The following is a 15,896-nucleotide window of genomic DNA, read 5'->3' on the forward strand; positions in this document are numbered from 1 at the left end:
CCTCCAATCTCTGAGCGCAGGGAGGGGAAAGGGCGCGGGGCTGCAGAGTGAGAAGCTGCATGAATGAACCGCGTTGTGCCGTGGCTGCTGCGAGTTCACCTCAATCCTTCCTGCTGGTTGTTGTGCTGTCCCAGGTTGTCATTCCCCAGGCTCCCTGAACTTGGTCTTTCCTTCCACTGTTTGCCTCCCCCGCAACCCTCATTAAGAAAACTATCGTTTATAGCCCTAGTTAAAGCCGGTGTGTGGGTGTGTGTGTGTGTGTGTGTGTGTGGAAATGTGCAGAGGGGGCAGGACGAACACGCATCTGTGCAGCAGCTTCCCGGCCGCCCCCGCGTCCCCCCAGTGCAGCTCCGAACTCCGAGCGTGCAGCCCAGGCCGGGCGGCCGGGAGCCCCGTCAGCAGTCGGCGGGGGTGAGGATGACGCGGTCCGAGCGGGAGCCCCGCCAACTGCAGCAGCCTCCGGCTCCGGGGCCCCTGAGCCCACCGCACCCAGAGCCCGAGGGTGCCGGCGCCGGGTGCGGAGCGGGGGCGGGGGCCGGCGCGGTCCCTCCGCAGCAGCCCCACGCCGCTCCAGCCTATCAGCGGCCACCCGGCGGCTCCCTCCGACCGGACCAAAATAGCTGCGAACGCCTGCGACTTGCGCGCGGCCCCTCACTTGACGCTCACTCCGGCTCCCTCGCGCGGCCCGCTCCCCGCGTCTAGAGGGGCGGGGAGGAAGCGCCGGGGAGGGGGGTGGGGGGTGGGGGGGAGAGAGGGAGGAACGGAGGGAGGAAGGAAGAAGGAAGGAAGGAAGGAAGGAAGGAGGAAGTCGGACGGAGGCGCGGAGCTCCAGGCTGCGCGGCGCGGGCCAGCGCGGCGCTGGAAGGCGCCGGCGTTAACCCCTCGAGGGCAGGCAGCGGAGGGGGAGCGGTGTTAATACATAAGAGCACTGCATCACGCTAATCTTCTCCCCAGAACAGTATGCGTCAGCAGTACATTCACGTTCTGACTGAAGGACAAAAGGATGAGAGAGCAGTCTGCGTGGCTGCTGCCTGCAACACCGCGAGCCCGGCGCGAGGAGGAGACGGTGGGCGCCGCGCGCAGGGGCCCCGCTGCTACTGCCGCCGCCGCCGCTAGCGAGCGGGGACCATGTTCCCGGGCTCCGGAGCGTTCCCCGCAGCCGCGACCCCCGCTGCTCACGCCGCCGCCAGCGCTGGGGCCGCTGCAGCAGTCCGCGGGCAGCGCAGCCGCTGAAGGCGCCAGGGGCCGGAGCCCCGAACTCGCTCCCTCCGCACAGAGCCAGAGGCGGCGGCGCGCCGAGGGCCCGGCTGCAACGGGCGATTCCCTGCCGCCGGGGGCTGTGGCCACTGCCGGACCCGCGCCCGCCCCTGGACTCCCCGAAGGGGCCTGCGGTGCGGGGCGACCCGCCCGCCCCGCGCTTCTCCGGCCAGCGGACCCGGTCCCGGCACTTTCGCCACGCCGCTGCCCTTCGGGGGGCTGGACGGATTACTGCTCCTCGTGCCAGCAGCCGGCGGACTGGGAAACTAAGCCCAGTTTTGGTCTTTTTAACCCTTAAGGGAAGAGGCGAGGAAAGAAGGGGGTGTGTGTCTGGGGAGGGCGAAGGAGCGGCGAGCACCTCCTCTTAACTCTCGCAGCACCGCGAGCGAACGACTGCATCAGCTGCCTCGGGCCGCTCCCGGCCCGACACAAGGAGAGGGAGCAGCGCGGCGGCGGCGTTGGCGGCAGCGAGCGCGGCCTGGGAGGCTGCGGGGCGCCCCCTCGCTCCCCGCCGGGTGGCAGCCCCGGAGCGGGCGGGGGGCGCCGGAGGCACAGTCCGGCGATGAAGCGGCTTCCCCCTTGGCTGCTGCGAGCCGGGGCGAGGGTCCAAGGACAAAGCCGGGAAGCGCTGGTGGCGCCGCGCCTCGGGCTGAGGCGGGGGCATGCACCTGCATAGCCCGCCGGGCCTTGGCTCTCCCGGCGCCTCAACTCCGCGGCTCCGCTAGCCGGCTCCGGATTTACTAGAAGCCATTTTGTCTCCCCCACCCCTCCCCTCCCCTCCCCTCTGCCCTCCCCACCCCCTCCACTTCCCTCTTTTGTTAATTAAAACTAAGAAGTGAAAATGGGAATGAGGTGGACGGCTCCGGCGGAGAACGCTTAAGGACACCACGCCAATTCTTCCCTTCCTTCCTTCCGAGGTAGGTGACAGCGAATGATTGGGTGGGGATGGTCGTAACGGGGGAGAGAAAGTCTCAGCTTTCCTAGGGCTGGCTTTGAGGGGGGCTGGTAGACGAGGGGGCCACTCTTTAGTTTGGCAGGATTTTTTCAGGCCGATCTGCTCCGTCTCTCTAATCGCCCCCTCCCCACCTCCTTCTCCAGATGGAAAGAGGAGCTCCTAGCTCACTTAAGCCGGGGTAGGGCTGGTTCTCCTTTCCGAGCCAAAATCCCAGGCGATGGTGAATTATGAACGTGCCACACCATGAAGCTCTTGTGGCAGGTAACTGTGCACCACACCTGGAATGCCGTCCTGCTCCCCGTCGTCTACCTCACGGCGCAAGTGTGGATTCTGTGTGCAGCCATCGCTGCTGCCGCCTCCGCCGGGCCCCAGAACTGCCCGTCCGTCTGCTCGTGCAGTAACCAGTTCAGCAAGGTGGTGTGCACCCGCCGGGGCCTCTCCGAGGTCCCTCAGGGCATCCCTTCCAACACCCGGTACCTCAACCTCATGGAAAACAACATCCAGATGATCCAGGCAGACACCTTCCGCCACCTCCACCACCTGGAGGTCCTGCAGCTGGGCAGGAACTCCATTCGGCAGATCGAGGTGGGGGCCTTCAACGGCCTGGCCAGCCTCAACACCCTGGAGCTGTTTGACAACTGGCTGACAGTCATCCCAAGCGGGGCCTTTGAATACCTGTCCAAGCTGCGGGAGCTCTGGCTTCGCAACAACCCCATAGAAAGCATCCCCTCTTATGCCTTCAACCGGGTGCCCTCCCTCATGCGCCTGGACTTGGGGGAGCTCAAGAAGCTGGAGTACATTTCTGAGGGGGCTTTTGAAGGACTGTTCAACCTCAAGTACCTGAACTTGGGCATGTGCAACATTAAAGATATGCCCAATCTCACCCCGCTGGTGGGGCTGGAGGAGCTGGAGATGTCAGGGAACCACTTCCCTGAGATCAGACCTGGCTCCTTCCACGGCCTAAGCTCCCTCAAGAAGCTATGGGTCATGAACTCACAGGTCAGCTTGATTGAGCGGAATGCTTTTGATGGGCTGGCCTCGCTGGTGGAACTCAACCTGGCCCACAATAACCTCTCTTCTTTGCCCCATGACCTCTTCACCCCCCTGAGGTACCTGGTGGAGCTGCACTTACACCACAATCCTTGGAACTGTGATTGTGACATTCTTTGGCTAGCCTGGTGGCTTCGGGAATACATACCCACGAATTCCACCTGCTGCGGCCGATGTCATGCTCCCTTGCACATGCGAGGCCGCTACCTGGTGGAGGTGGACCAGGCCTCCTTCCAGTGCTCTGCCCCTTTCATCATGGATGCACCTCGGGACCTCAATATCTCTGAGGGTCGGATGGCGGAACTTAAGTGTCGGACTCCCCCCATGTCGTCCGTGAAGTGGTTGCTGCCCAATGGGACAGTGCTCAGCCACGCCTCCCGCCACCCCAGGATCTCTGTCCTCAACGACGGCACCTTGAACTTTTCCCACGTGCTGCTCTCAGACACTGGGGTATACACATGCATGGTGACCAATGTGGCAGGCAACTCCAACGCCTCGGCCTACCTCAACGTGAGCACGGCCGAGCTCAACACCTCTAACTACAGCTTCTTCACCACGGTCACAGTGGAGACCACTGAGATCTCGCCTGAGGACACAACGCGCAAATACAAGCCTGTTCCTACTACGTCCACTGGTTACCAGCCGGCATATACCACCTCTACCACGGTGCTCATTCAGACCACCCGTGTGCCCAAGCAGGTGGCAGTAACCGCAACAGACACCAATGATAAGATGCAGACCAGCCTGGATGAAGTCATGAAGACCACCAAGATCATCATTGGCTGCTTTGTGGCAGTGACTCTGCTAGCTGCCGCCATGTTGATTGTCTTCTATAAACTTCGCAAGCGGCACCAGCAGAGGAGTACGGTCACGGCTGCCCGGACAGTTGAGATCATCCAGGTGGATGAAGACATCCCGGCGGCGGCATCTGCAGCAGCAGCAGCAGCAGCTCCATCCGGTGTATCAGGTGAGGGGGCGGTAGTGCTGCCCACAATTCATGACCACATTAACTACAACACCTACAAACCAGCACATGGGGCCCACTGGACAGAAAACAGCCTGGGGAACTCTCTGCACCCCACAGTCACCACTATCTCTGAACCTTATATAATTCAGACCCACACCAAGGACAAGGTACAGGAAACTCAAATATGACTCCCCCTCCCCCCAAAAACCTTATAAAATGCAATAGAATGCACACAGAAAAAAAGACAGCAACTTTTGTACAGAGTGGGGAGAGACTTTTTCTTGTATATGCTTATATATTAAATCTATGGGCTGGTAAAAGAAACAGATTATATTAAAATTTAAAAAGAAAAATCAAAACAAAACTATTTTCTAACTTGTAAGTTCTATTTAAAGAGGGCGGGGGGGGGGGACCTTGGGAATGTTGTGGGGTAGAAGCCACAAGTCAACTTGCTATGCTGCCAGAAGGGATTTCTGGTATAAGGTTGAAACTGCTAAGATAAACTAGAACACCAACCAACATCCCTAAAGAGTTAGGGTGCAGGCTGCTGAGGGGTCGAGGGTAGGCTGAATCTCTCTTTTTTTTTTTTTAGAAGATGCTTCATAGGACACAGGAATACCCATTTCTATAGACATCTTTCTTAGGCTGAGAGCTGTCTTTGCAGATTTCTCTTATTTAAACAAAAAAGTACAAAAAAAAAAAAAAGCACCAAGAATTTGTACTGTGCTAAAATGTTGAGAGGCAATAATCTTTCTTTCTTCAGAGGCCAAGGGAAAGATAGATCTATAAAATGTAATTTAAACACTAAAATTCAAATGAACCCTTAAAGGGACTGAGTCTTTATGTGTGTGTGTCCCTGTGCACGAGTCTCCTTGTTTGTGCGCTGGGACACGGTGTGCCCCGCCTGACAGAGCGCTTCGGGAAGAAGTAGAGAAGGCAGGGAGCTGGCGTAGCTCTCAGTCAAATGCTTTCACATTGCACCAGATTCCTGCAGTTGGGCTTAACTCACTCTGTGCAAGGCATGTGTCTATCCAGGGCTTCCCAGGAGGAGGAGGCGGCCCCTGAAGGGGGTGCAGTACCCGAGGGGGATGGGAAGGGCGAGCAGAAGCAGAGAGAATGTATTCACAGGAGGCCATCAGTTAGCTTTGTGCCATATCCACCTGTTGTTCCCCGTATCTGACAATTGTAGACAATGATGGCATTTGATGATTTCTTAAAAAAATGGTTGGTTTGTTTTAACGTGGAGAAGGGAAGAGAGGCTGGGAGTGGGAAGCTTGGGGGAGTGGAGCTTTTCTCATGCTTGTGATTTGGTGACTATTCTAAATGCTGATTCATTAGGGATTATTACAGATGATGTCAACTGGTTGTGGTGATGGGGTGGGGGCAGAACATGAGTAGAGGAAAAAAAGGAGAGATGGAAAGGGCACTGGCTCATTTAAAGTGATGAAGCCTTCCCCCAACAGAATGGTTCACAAAAAAGACGTGAAATCCACAGTTAAAACAAAAGTGATATACAGGCACACAGAGTGAGTTCTGCATGGAGTCCTGTTGAATGTAGCACAGTGGGGGGAAGGCTTCCCTCTCCCAGGCCTACCTCAGGAGGTGGTGGAAGAGAAAGGGTGGGTGTGGGTGGGGAAGGCAGAGATCTCTGTTATTCTGGTCCATTTAATGATGTAACTTCTTTCATTTATTATTTTAGCTTTAAAAGGAAATAAAGGGTTCAGTTTGAAAGGGGGTGGGGTGGGGGGGATGTCAACAAAAGAACACTGATTGTAATGTGAGAAAAGTGTATTTTTGTATTTTAATAAATATTGTTCAATTTTTAATTCAATGTCCCCAAAGGGTTAAATTGAGTAAGACCCTAAACCTATAGATTCTTATGAGCATCGACCAAATCATTTCTATTAAAAAATAAAAAGGGAGGGGAGGGGAAGACAATGTTCAGTTTCTTTAAAGTATGGGAAGACGCTAAAGCTGTCAACCACCTTTCCTTAGCTTAAATAAAAGCACCCCGATTCCAGGGCACCTTTCACAAGCTACGTGTGTTAGTCCCTGGCTTTGTTGGGGTACAAGCAAATTCCCTGTGCCCTGGAAGAGAGGGGGAAATGGGTCAGCCTCAGCTCCTGGGACCTGGCCAGAAGTTAAATGCCACCTCAGCAGAAGTAGCCGGTCAGGCAGCACCAGCTCTACCCGGGGACCCCGGGGGACCTGGATTTCAAAGGTCTGCAATAATGTTGTTTGGCTGAAATATGCTACAGGCAGTGTTGCTTCCGTTCTCTGGGTGCTAAATAGTCAAATGTGTCTTGGTGGCAGTGGGTGTCTGTCTCCTGATGCTTAGCTGAGGAAGATGTCCAGGCAGGCAGCGTGAACTGGGACCCTGTGTCTCTTCAGCGCTAGTATTTATACTAATGCAGGGAATCAGGACTGAGTGGGTGTGATCTCCCTGGCACTGAACAAGGAGAGAGGCAGGCAGCACTTTGCAGCAGTTGGCTAAGAAAGAGCCAATTCTCAATCCTCTGTGTGTGTGTGTTTTATATTTCTGGGTATCAGTGTTTGTGGCAACATGTATGCATGGACTCACACATGGGCTCACACTGGAGTGCCATCCACGTTTCTAGGCTCCAAAGATATGTTCCCTCTGCCTTTCCTTTAGTACCCTACCCCCAATAAAGAGAGAAAACTGCAGCAGAGGAAAGGGTGGGACTTGGCCAGGACCAGCTGAAAAACGCAAGAAATCACCCCCTTTCTTAGTGCCATAAGACACAACTCAGGCTGTTTAGAACAGCTTCCTGGGTACCATTCAGAGGCAACTGTGAAGGAAACAGAGGATGGGGAGCCCATTTTCTAATAGCTCTCCCTTTTTGACAGCTCTCTGGGCGGTCAGGGAACATGCAATAGCTCTGGAATGACAAAGGGTCTGGGGCCAAACAAAGATCTGAGAGGAGAGGTGAAGAAGTGAGCCTAAAACATCCCTGGGGAAGGGTCCTAAGAAAAAAGGCATCTGTCTGGCAGGTAGAGCATATTCAGGTCTTGGAATCTGAGGGAGAAGGAGGAACCTCAAAGGAGTTGGGGGAGACTGAGAATATGGTTCCTGGGTATAGGTGTCCTTAATGCTGCAAGGGTAGTTCCTTTCCCACTGGGCCTGCTCCCCGACCTGGGCACCGGTTCAGCTCTTAGAACACCAGCCCTCCTTTGCCGGAACGTTGGGAATACCCTCCTTTGCAGCAGGCACTTGGGACAGCTTTTCAGAGAGGAGTCCCATGAGCAGCCTTTAATGCTGTGCTGGTGACTCATCCTCGGCCTGGCCAAGCTGTAGGGTTTGTGGATGGGTTGGTAGCTCTTCAGGGGGGTAGTTATAGCAACACATTAGAGGAAGACTACTGCTGATAATATGGAGAATTTTCATTATAGAATTTTTTTTAGGGCTGTGAAAAATTATTTAGTCTAATCCCTTCACATTTTATGGTCAAGGAAACTGAGCCCTGGAGAAACTGAAACCTATATCCAAGGTCACAAGGCTAGTTACTAGAAGAGGTGGGACTGAAACCCAGGTCTCTCTACTCCCAAAGCGAACGTGCTTTCTTAGTCAGGCTCTTATTGGCTAACAAGAACATCCTTCTTTCCTGGCCAGTGTGCAGTGAAAGTGGGACCTTCCTACAGATATTGCTGTGTTCTCCTCTCCTTCCTCTCCGAGCTGTCCAATCTCCTGCAGAACCAGCTCAACCGCTCTCGGAGGCCTGAGTGGAATTCTCACCACAGGGGCCCCAGCTCATGAAGGAGAGCTGGATTCTCATGACTACACATAACAGCTTCCTGATTCTTAGGTTCAATGGCAGACAGAATCCACAGGATCCCACAGAGGGTGACAGCTACTAGGGAAAAGGTGAAGTAGACAAGGCAGGGTATTCACAGTGGGAAAGGCAGCTTGGCCTTGGAAGCTTTGCGAGTAAAGAATTGACAGAGGTGTTAAAGGACCTTTCAGAGCAACTTCTCTACAGCGGAGTGGTTTATGTTTATTTGATTGAACAACGAGACTGCTGGGGAGGGTGGTGCACCTGAACACCGCTCCTCCACTGAAGCTACCCTAGCCCCAGCTCTTTAAGCGTCATGATCTGGTTGTCACTCTCATAATCTGTTCTAGGGCCTTTTATCACTCTTTGGTGTAAATCTGCATCCTATTATCAATGTAGAATCGACAGGTTAGTTTTTAAGGTCCAGAGACGTTAGCTTTATCACGGCTGTTAACATGTACTTGGGTGAGGAGACAACGTAGCAAAGACTCCCTTCAAGACAATTCCTGCTGGTGGGGAAGAGATCTAGAGTCCATGGCCTTTAACAGCGGAGAGCTCTGGCTTCCTCCACTGGAGACGGGTAGATGGGTAGGCGTGGTGGGCCTTCATCAGCCCAGGCTACTACCTTAGGGGGCCAGAGCCCACAATTAAGCCTCCAGCGTTTTACTGCAACAAAGCAGCAGGGGCTTAAAATTAGAGAAGAAAAAGAGAACAAGAGAGAGAACATTTATATCCAAACATATGTCTGATTTTATCTCCTCTGCTGGCACTCCGCACTCCATGCCATCGGCTAATGCAGGCACTGTTCACGCCATTTCTAAATCCTGCCTCAGCTAAACTGCAAGGCAGCTTTTGGCTCAAAGCACCTCTCTTGGTTTCCATCCATTCAGAAAGCACCCTTTTCCCCAGAGTGGGGAAGAATGGTTTGGGCAGTGGATTAAGGTTGTTTTCATCTTTGCTTTAAATTGAAATGAAGTAAATTGCTTCTTGGAGCAGGGATAAATGCTTTGGGAACCAGATCAGTGAAATACACATATTTGCAAAGCAGTATAGCACAGTGCTTGCAAGTATAGACTCTGGAGCCAATCTTCCCGGGTTGAATCCCAGCTCCATCACTTACTAGCTGTGCGACTTTGGATAAATATTCACTTTCTTCATCTGTAAAATGGGCATAATATTGGTATCTATCACACTGCTTCAGAGGTTGTTGGAGGAATTTAAATTTGACAATATATATAAGGCGACAGGCCAGCTGACCAGTCCCATTACCACCTCTACTCCTAAACTTCATCCATGTCCAAAGAGAGAATATGCTATTCCAGAGAGGAAGGGTGACTATCCAGCAGTCAGCGACAGCAGGGCAGCACCATCTACAAGCCTCAGCACAATGGGAAAGATGGGTTGTACTTTTTCTTCCCAGGAAAACACTGCCTTATGCTCTGTTCTTTAATCGAGCTCTAGAGAAGGCCCAAGGCACTGTCTCAGTCCAGGAACAGATAACCCTTCCTTGTGATGGGCCAGGAGAGATGAAAGGTGCTGCTGGTGGGGGTGCACAGGCTGAGGGTTGGGACAGGAAACATCTACCAGGAAACCTTGGTCCTTTACCAAGAGGGTAAGCTTCCTAGAGTCTTCTCCACCTATCTCTGCTTCTCTGGCAGGGCGCTTTTCTAAGTTGGGGGATGGGGGTGGGAGGATGGAGGCACCAGGAAGGAGAAGGGAGCACAGAGAGGCTGCTGGGGCTTCAAAGCAGTATTGGAGGGCTTCGAGGAAAGAAAGGCAGAAGAAAAAGCACCACAATCTGAGCAAGTGAGAGCAGAATGGAGCTAGCTATATGGCAGACACACAGCTAAGGGTCTGCAATGCAGTTAGGGAGGAAAGCCAGGGAGATTTCTCTGCCTGAGCAAGAAGGAGCTGGCTGGACCCTGGATGGGGGAGGACCCTTAGTGTAAAATTCATGGCACAGAACAGAGGAGAAGAAAAACAGGGAGATCAACGTTCCAAGAGAAGCCTAAGAAAGCAAGCACTTGACTTCCTAATGAGAGGCTAGAATTAGATTTTAGGATGATCACAGGTTTTATTCTCATGAACATGCCAGCTCTGCTGTCAGTACTTGGGCCAAACCACCTACCCACAACAGTCCTGCTCCCTGTGCTGGAGGCTGTCCACTGCTTGAGGGGAGCAACCCAGCCCTCAGGGCTGTAATCTAATTCTGATCCTGATGGACTCACTCAGGGGCCAGGGGCTCCCTCATTTCTGTGAAGGCACAGTCATGGGGGGAGGGGGAGGGAGAAGGAGAGGGTGCAGCTCACTTTTTATCCACAAAGAGTTATTCCAGAGGGAGGGTGTTATATAAATTGTGTTTTCCTATGAAAATAATCATGACCGTGAGTTCAGTGTACATGGACCCTGGCAATGAGTCAGAGAGATCAGGCCTGGGCCTGTGGGGGATCGCCCTGGGAGAAGCTGTCTCAGCAAAGGAAGTTAGCATTTGAGAGTATGGCGTCGTCTTCTCTAGGGTGCACCATTAGAGGTTCTAAACCTTCAGCAGGGAAGCATTGAGATGAGTGGCCACGCTAATGCCAGGTGTGGGGATTAGATGGACCAAAGCAGTACTTAGCATTTCAGGCTCATTCTGTGTACCTAGGAACAATACTAGAGCAATTACTCAAGTTTAGATTAATTACTAAATACCAAAGGAACAACCCTTGAATCCACTTGTGTCTTGAATATCCACCTTCTTACGTCTTCCATTAATAAAAACACACCTCCCTCAGTTAATTCTCATATCAGGTTTCCCACCCACAACCCCCTTTAAGAAAGACCGTCTGTCGTGATAGGACCTAGGATATCCCACAACATCCTTCCACTCTAGAAGATGGATGGCTCTTTCTTCCTGTTAATGGTTCTGTTTCCTCTTCCAAGGCAAGTCCTTAAATCTGTAGTCTCTTATGTGTCTTTAATAAGGTCTCAACCCTAGCTTCCCTGTCTGTGCAGGTGCTGATTTAGCCACCAGATAAGCCATTCTACCTGCTCAGTGAGTCAGCAAGGATGACTGAGAAGAGCTCTTCACCCACTGAACTGTTCCCTGTGCAAAGTTTGGTTTTCTGGCCTTGGGCTACGTCTTCCAGGCCCTACCCACTCACCCAGGTTCATTGAGACCATTCAGACAGGTTCTCCCGCTCAGATTCCACCCCACAGGTGAACTGAATGAGCTATAGGCAGATCTCTATGAAGACAGCTCCCTGGGTAGTGCAGCCATGTTTGTAGGAATGCTCAGGGCATCCCTCACAATAGGCCCATCACAGCCCCAGAAATGGAGCTGAGGCCTCAGATACTAACAGCCTGTTCCTGCAGCCTTCCAGCTGCAGTGGATACAAGTTATAATCTATTACCATTGCAAGAAGACTTAATTTCTGGACTTAAAGGAAGTCGGATAATGCTTTATCCTATTAGTGTCTGCCTGTGTGAACTGACAATGGCTTCTTCTGACATGACAGCATATTCTTCCAATTCATCTCTTAAGGGGATGAATTGGAAAAGTCTGGAGTGAGATAAGAGGGAGGGCCAAGGAAGAGACTACTATGGGAACCAGGGAAAGGGAAGACAACTTTTTAATTAGGAATGGGGAGAGGGGACCTAGAAGGATACAACAAGACAGACATCTCAAAGCATGTTTGCATTTCATTTTGTTTCCCTTGTGAGGAAAGTGGTTGCAACTACTGGGTGTGTTGTATGCATGTGTGCGAGGGGAAAAGGTTCTGAGGCCACAGAGAAGTATGAACAAAGAGTAAGGAACCAGCCAATTCCCTGTGCCTCTAGTTTCAGCACATCAGGTGTGCTATCAAGGCTACTGGTCCACCTTGGGACAGCAGCGAACACTGAGGACACAGTGACACTGTACGGCTTCTAACTTCAGGGATGTGGAGACAGTGAAGGGAATTCCCAAGTTAATCTAGACAGCCTAGTTGGACCTTCTTCATTCTATTTGTGAGGAAAATGAACCCCAGGGGATGGGACTGCCAGTGTCTGCTAGCTGGGGATGCAGGCCCCTGGGTTCTGGTTTCTCAACTCAGCACCATTACTGAACGGCGGCAGGGAGGGCCACCAGGACTTACAACTCCAGGGAGTGCCATTTACAGAAGCTATACAGTGATTAGTGCCCCCTGGAGTTTGCAGTTTGGTGCAATCCTGTACCCTTTGCTTCCAGGGAGAGAGGGGAAGAGGGGGAAGGCCTTTCATGCTAGTACTTTATATCTGTGCTTAATGCACTCAGACAGATGGTGCCCACTCCTGACTTCAAACTGCTAGAGCTAAGAAATGAGGCAACTTTTTCTCTCTGACCATAGATGTTCCAGGGCATGTGCTGTGACGGTAGCCCCAACAGCTAACAAACTGAAAGCAACATTTGTTCCTCAGGCCGCCCTCCCCATTCCCTACAAAAGTGAAAAGTTGTAAAGAACAGGTATCCCTGTGCAAGGAAGGCTTGCAGGAGCTCCATCGTGTCAGAAGTCTGTTCAAGGTCAACACGACCACTGGAGAAGCAGAGACGTCCAGGGCTCTGCTTCCACCTGCCCTGGCACTGTAAGCAATGGGACCCTCACAAGGAACGCTCAGGCAGCCCAGGCTGACTCGGGGCCTGCTCCAAACCAAGAGTCTAAGAAGCTAGTGAATGCCTCCTCTTCCCCCATCTCAACAATTCTCTCTTGGGGAATAGAGTGGCCCTGGCTAGAATTTTATCACCTACATTTAATTAGAATGTGTCTCCTTCATGATGGTTTCAACCAAAGTCCCAACAGAAACATTCTTTAAAAAAAACAAAAAAAGCAAAAAACCCCAGCCGCTTTCAGCCAAGGATCTTTTAACCAAGTTAATTTTTCAGAAATTTGCCATCTTGGATTGGGTAGAGTTACCTCTTTTTTCAACTTCAAAGCTGGGAAGAAAGGGGAGGTGAGGAACGCAGAGAAATAAAGAGGAGGGCGGGGGCTTGGAGCAAATGAGTTTCCATCTATTAGGGAGCGGTAATTTCTGCTAGCTCCCCTAGAGACCGGTCCCCTCCAATAATGGCCTGACTTTAATGATTCCCACTCCTAAGCAACAGCCTGTGTTCTGCTGGTGTTGAGATGAACAGTGCCAGAGAAATTCCCCTTCTCTCGGAGCTGCTGCTGTTATCAATACGCAAGAGAGGTTACCAGTCAGGAGTATGTGCTCTTGGCGGGGACACAAAGATAACCAGAGAATGTACCTCTCTCACAGGCATGGTACTGCTGACCTAGGACAAAAAAGGCTTAGAGACAGGCTAGAGGTGAGTGGTACGATGAAAGGGCAGACACTCTGGACAGGCTGGAGAAGAGAAAGGAAAAGCTCAGGCACCTCCTGCGGAGTTGATGAACTCAATGCGGGGCAGAGGCAGAGAAGGTCTTAGGGGTGTGGAGTGTGTGGGTTAAGCTCAGGCATAATGAACAAAAACCAAGAGCAGCTGAGATAGGTGACATGGTAGCAGGTAAGCTGGAAGCAAGAGTAGGCAATACATTTCACATCCCTAAGTATCGGTCACGTTCAGGACAAAAGCACCGGCACGTGGGCTAACACTGAAACTGGGGTGATGACTAATACTGAGGCTGCAGTGTCAGTCGGGGGGGTGGTCCTCTCGTTCTGCCCTCTCCCCTTTCATGCATGCAAGTCGGTGGGAAAGCTAATCCTGTGGCCTTAGTGATTGCTGAGGCTGCTGCCAGCAGGTCTGGGGTAGGGGGTGGGGAGCCCCCTTGTTTTGCCCCGGGGGGGCTTCCCTGTGATGGAGACGGACTGCTTCCAGAGGCTGCCTTGCCAGATGTGCTAGCAGGCAGCCCAGCCAGAGAGCCTGCAGTGCAGACAGATGCCCTGGGCCGTATTCAGAATGGCGAGACCCTTTATGGTACTGCGGCTCAGCTCTGGGGCAGTGCCAGAGCGGCAGGGTAATGTTCCTCAGCCAGATTCATTTCCCCCCCAAACCTCTTCAAATATGTGGGCCATGGAGAGAAGCAAATTTAATTAAATTACTGTGTCATGGGCTGCCCTTCCTGGGCAAGGGCTAAAAACGGGATCATGCTGACATGCAGACCCATCTGTGTACACAGGGCATGCACGCGTTTCTTTGTGCTTGGCTGTCAGCAGCTGGACGGGGGTGGCAGTGTCCAGCGCTGGCCCCGGTGAGCTGGCCCCTTTGCCGCAGCGGGAGAGTCAATACTAATCCGGCCCAGGCCCCGAACGGCTCTGATGACCTTTTCCTTTCTACTTAAAAGATGACTGAGCGGCACTCCCCCTTCCTATATCAGTTCATTTCTCCTCAAATGCCTCTCTCGCTGACACCCAGGACTTTCCCGTCAGGCGGTGCCCTGTGCTGAGCTGGGGCAGGACTGAATCTGCAGGGAGGTGTGATTCAGAACAGTGCACGGGCAGGGTTTGTTGAGCTTGGCAGGAGATGGAGGGGTCTCCCTGGTGACTCTCTAGAGTGCTACTTCAGCACTTCCCTACTGGCAACTCCGTGCTGGATACAGAACCACTTTCGGGTGCCAGAGCACAGGAGCAAAGCTTTCTCTCCCCCGCCCCTGCACGGATGTCATGGCTGATACAGAATCTGACCGTCACACAGAGGCAAGGAAGTTCAGTATCAACCAGAACCATTTAATATGTGGAAATCAGCACCCCAAACACACGCGGGCTGTGCCGTACTTGTCAGCCACGCAAGGCCATCTCGTTTCCGTTCTGGAAGTTCAGGCCTCACCGCTCCAGCTTACAGATACCACGAGACTCGGGTGTGGTATGTGGAGTGGGAGACCCCGAGGGGGACCCGTAGGGGTGGCTTTTCCATTTGGAACTGAGACCCAGGAAGAATCAGCTGGGGAACCTTTTCTGTACTTGTCCCGGGAGAGAACAGAGCCACCTCTCATACCTAAAGCTCTAGTGAATGCAACACACGGAGCCTGTGAGGAACAGGAACAATCTTCCTGGGCAATCTGCAGGTGTACTCAGGCAGCCCCTCGGGCCCAGGCATGCTGGCATCAAGCAGACACCCAGATGACATGGGCAGTGCAGGCAGCTCTGGGAGTCGTGGTGGCCCTCTAGGTCCCCGGCTTGGCAGGTTTACGGGCAGTGCCACAGTGAGCTTCGAGGGCTGAAGACGGCCAGGACCTCCCCACCCCAATCTCCAAGCCTCTGAATCACCCTTACGTGACAAGGACCTCGGCGGGGTGGAGACAGAGCTCTGCTGTCCTCTAGACATTGTGCTCGGTAGCTCCAGGGCCGCTCTCCCTCCTAAATGGAGGTACAGGGTGGGGTGGCAGTGTATTGGCTGCAGGTTTTTGCTGGGTAAGGTTTTTGGCTACAAAAAAGTTAAAGGGTTAATACAAATACCGTCAATCTCTGATCCTTGGGAACTGACTCAAGAACCTGGACTGTGCCGGCAGTTCTAAATGACTAGAATTTATGGATTGAAAACAAAAGCAGGCAGGTCACTAAAATGTGGTCAGAAGAGAATGGGCCCAAGAGAGTTAAATCTCCTGTGGTTAACAGGTTAAGCAACAGTTGTAGCAGGAAGAGAAAGCAACATATGATACTAGACAGAAGCCCTGGAAAATGGGGCCATCCTGAAGCACCTGAAACCGACCACTCTGGGGATACCTGTCATGTGGCTTTGGAGAAACAAAAAGGTTCCTAGGTACTGGACAATGGTAAAGGCTCCTTCTTCCTTCCTTACCAAATCAGAAAGAAGAGCGTAGACCCCGCCCCTTGGTGTCTGGAGTGGAATAAGGCCCCTTAATTCCATTCAATCCACTGCCGCATGCTTCCCAGGACGAGGGCTCACAAATGGCTGGTTCTAATTGTGGGGGTAGAAGCAGAA

General features: G+C 52.7%; 2 protein-coding genes across 2 annotated transcripts in view; one reads left to right on the top strand and one right to left on the bottom strand.

The window, feature by feature from the left end:
- The window catches only part of SND1 (staphylococcal nuclease and tudor domain containing 1), a 379,670-nt gene that overhangs the window by 56,087 nt on the left and 307,687 nt on the right, over window positions 1-15,896 (bottom strand). The gene's annotated exons all lie outside the window — the stretch shown is intronic.
- LRRC4 (leucine rich repeat containing 4) lies at window positions 749-4,937 on the top strand. The gene is made up of 2 exons (XM_010947573.3): window positions 749-2,174; window positions 2,356-4,937. Exon 2 carries the CDS (start codon window positions 2,456-2,458, stop codon window positions 4,415-4,417), a length of 1,962 nt encoding a protein of 653 aa, XP_010945875.1. The 5' UTR covers window positions 749-2,174; window positions 2,356-2,455; the 3' UTR covers window positions 4,418-4,937.

Source organism: Camelus bactrianus, chromosome 7, assembly GCF_048773025.1.
Source record: "Camelus bactrianus isolate YW-2024 breed Bactrian camel chromosome 7, ASM4877302v1, whole genome shotgun sequence".
In the NCBI taxonomy this organism is placed as follows: Eukaryota; Metazoa; Chordata; class Mammalia; order Artiodactyla; family Camelidae; genus Camelus; species Camelus bactrianus.

What these genes read in the sequence shown, in the direction of transcription:
- LRRC4 (XM_010947573.3), top strand. Translation starts at nt 2,456, where the DNA reads ATGAAGCTCTTGTGGCAGGTAACTGTGCACCACACCTGGAATGCCGTC.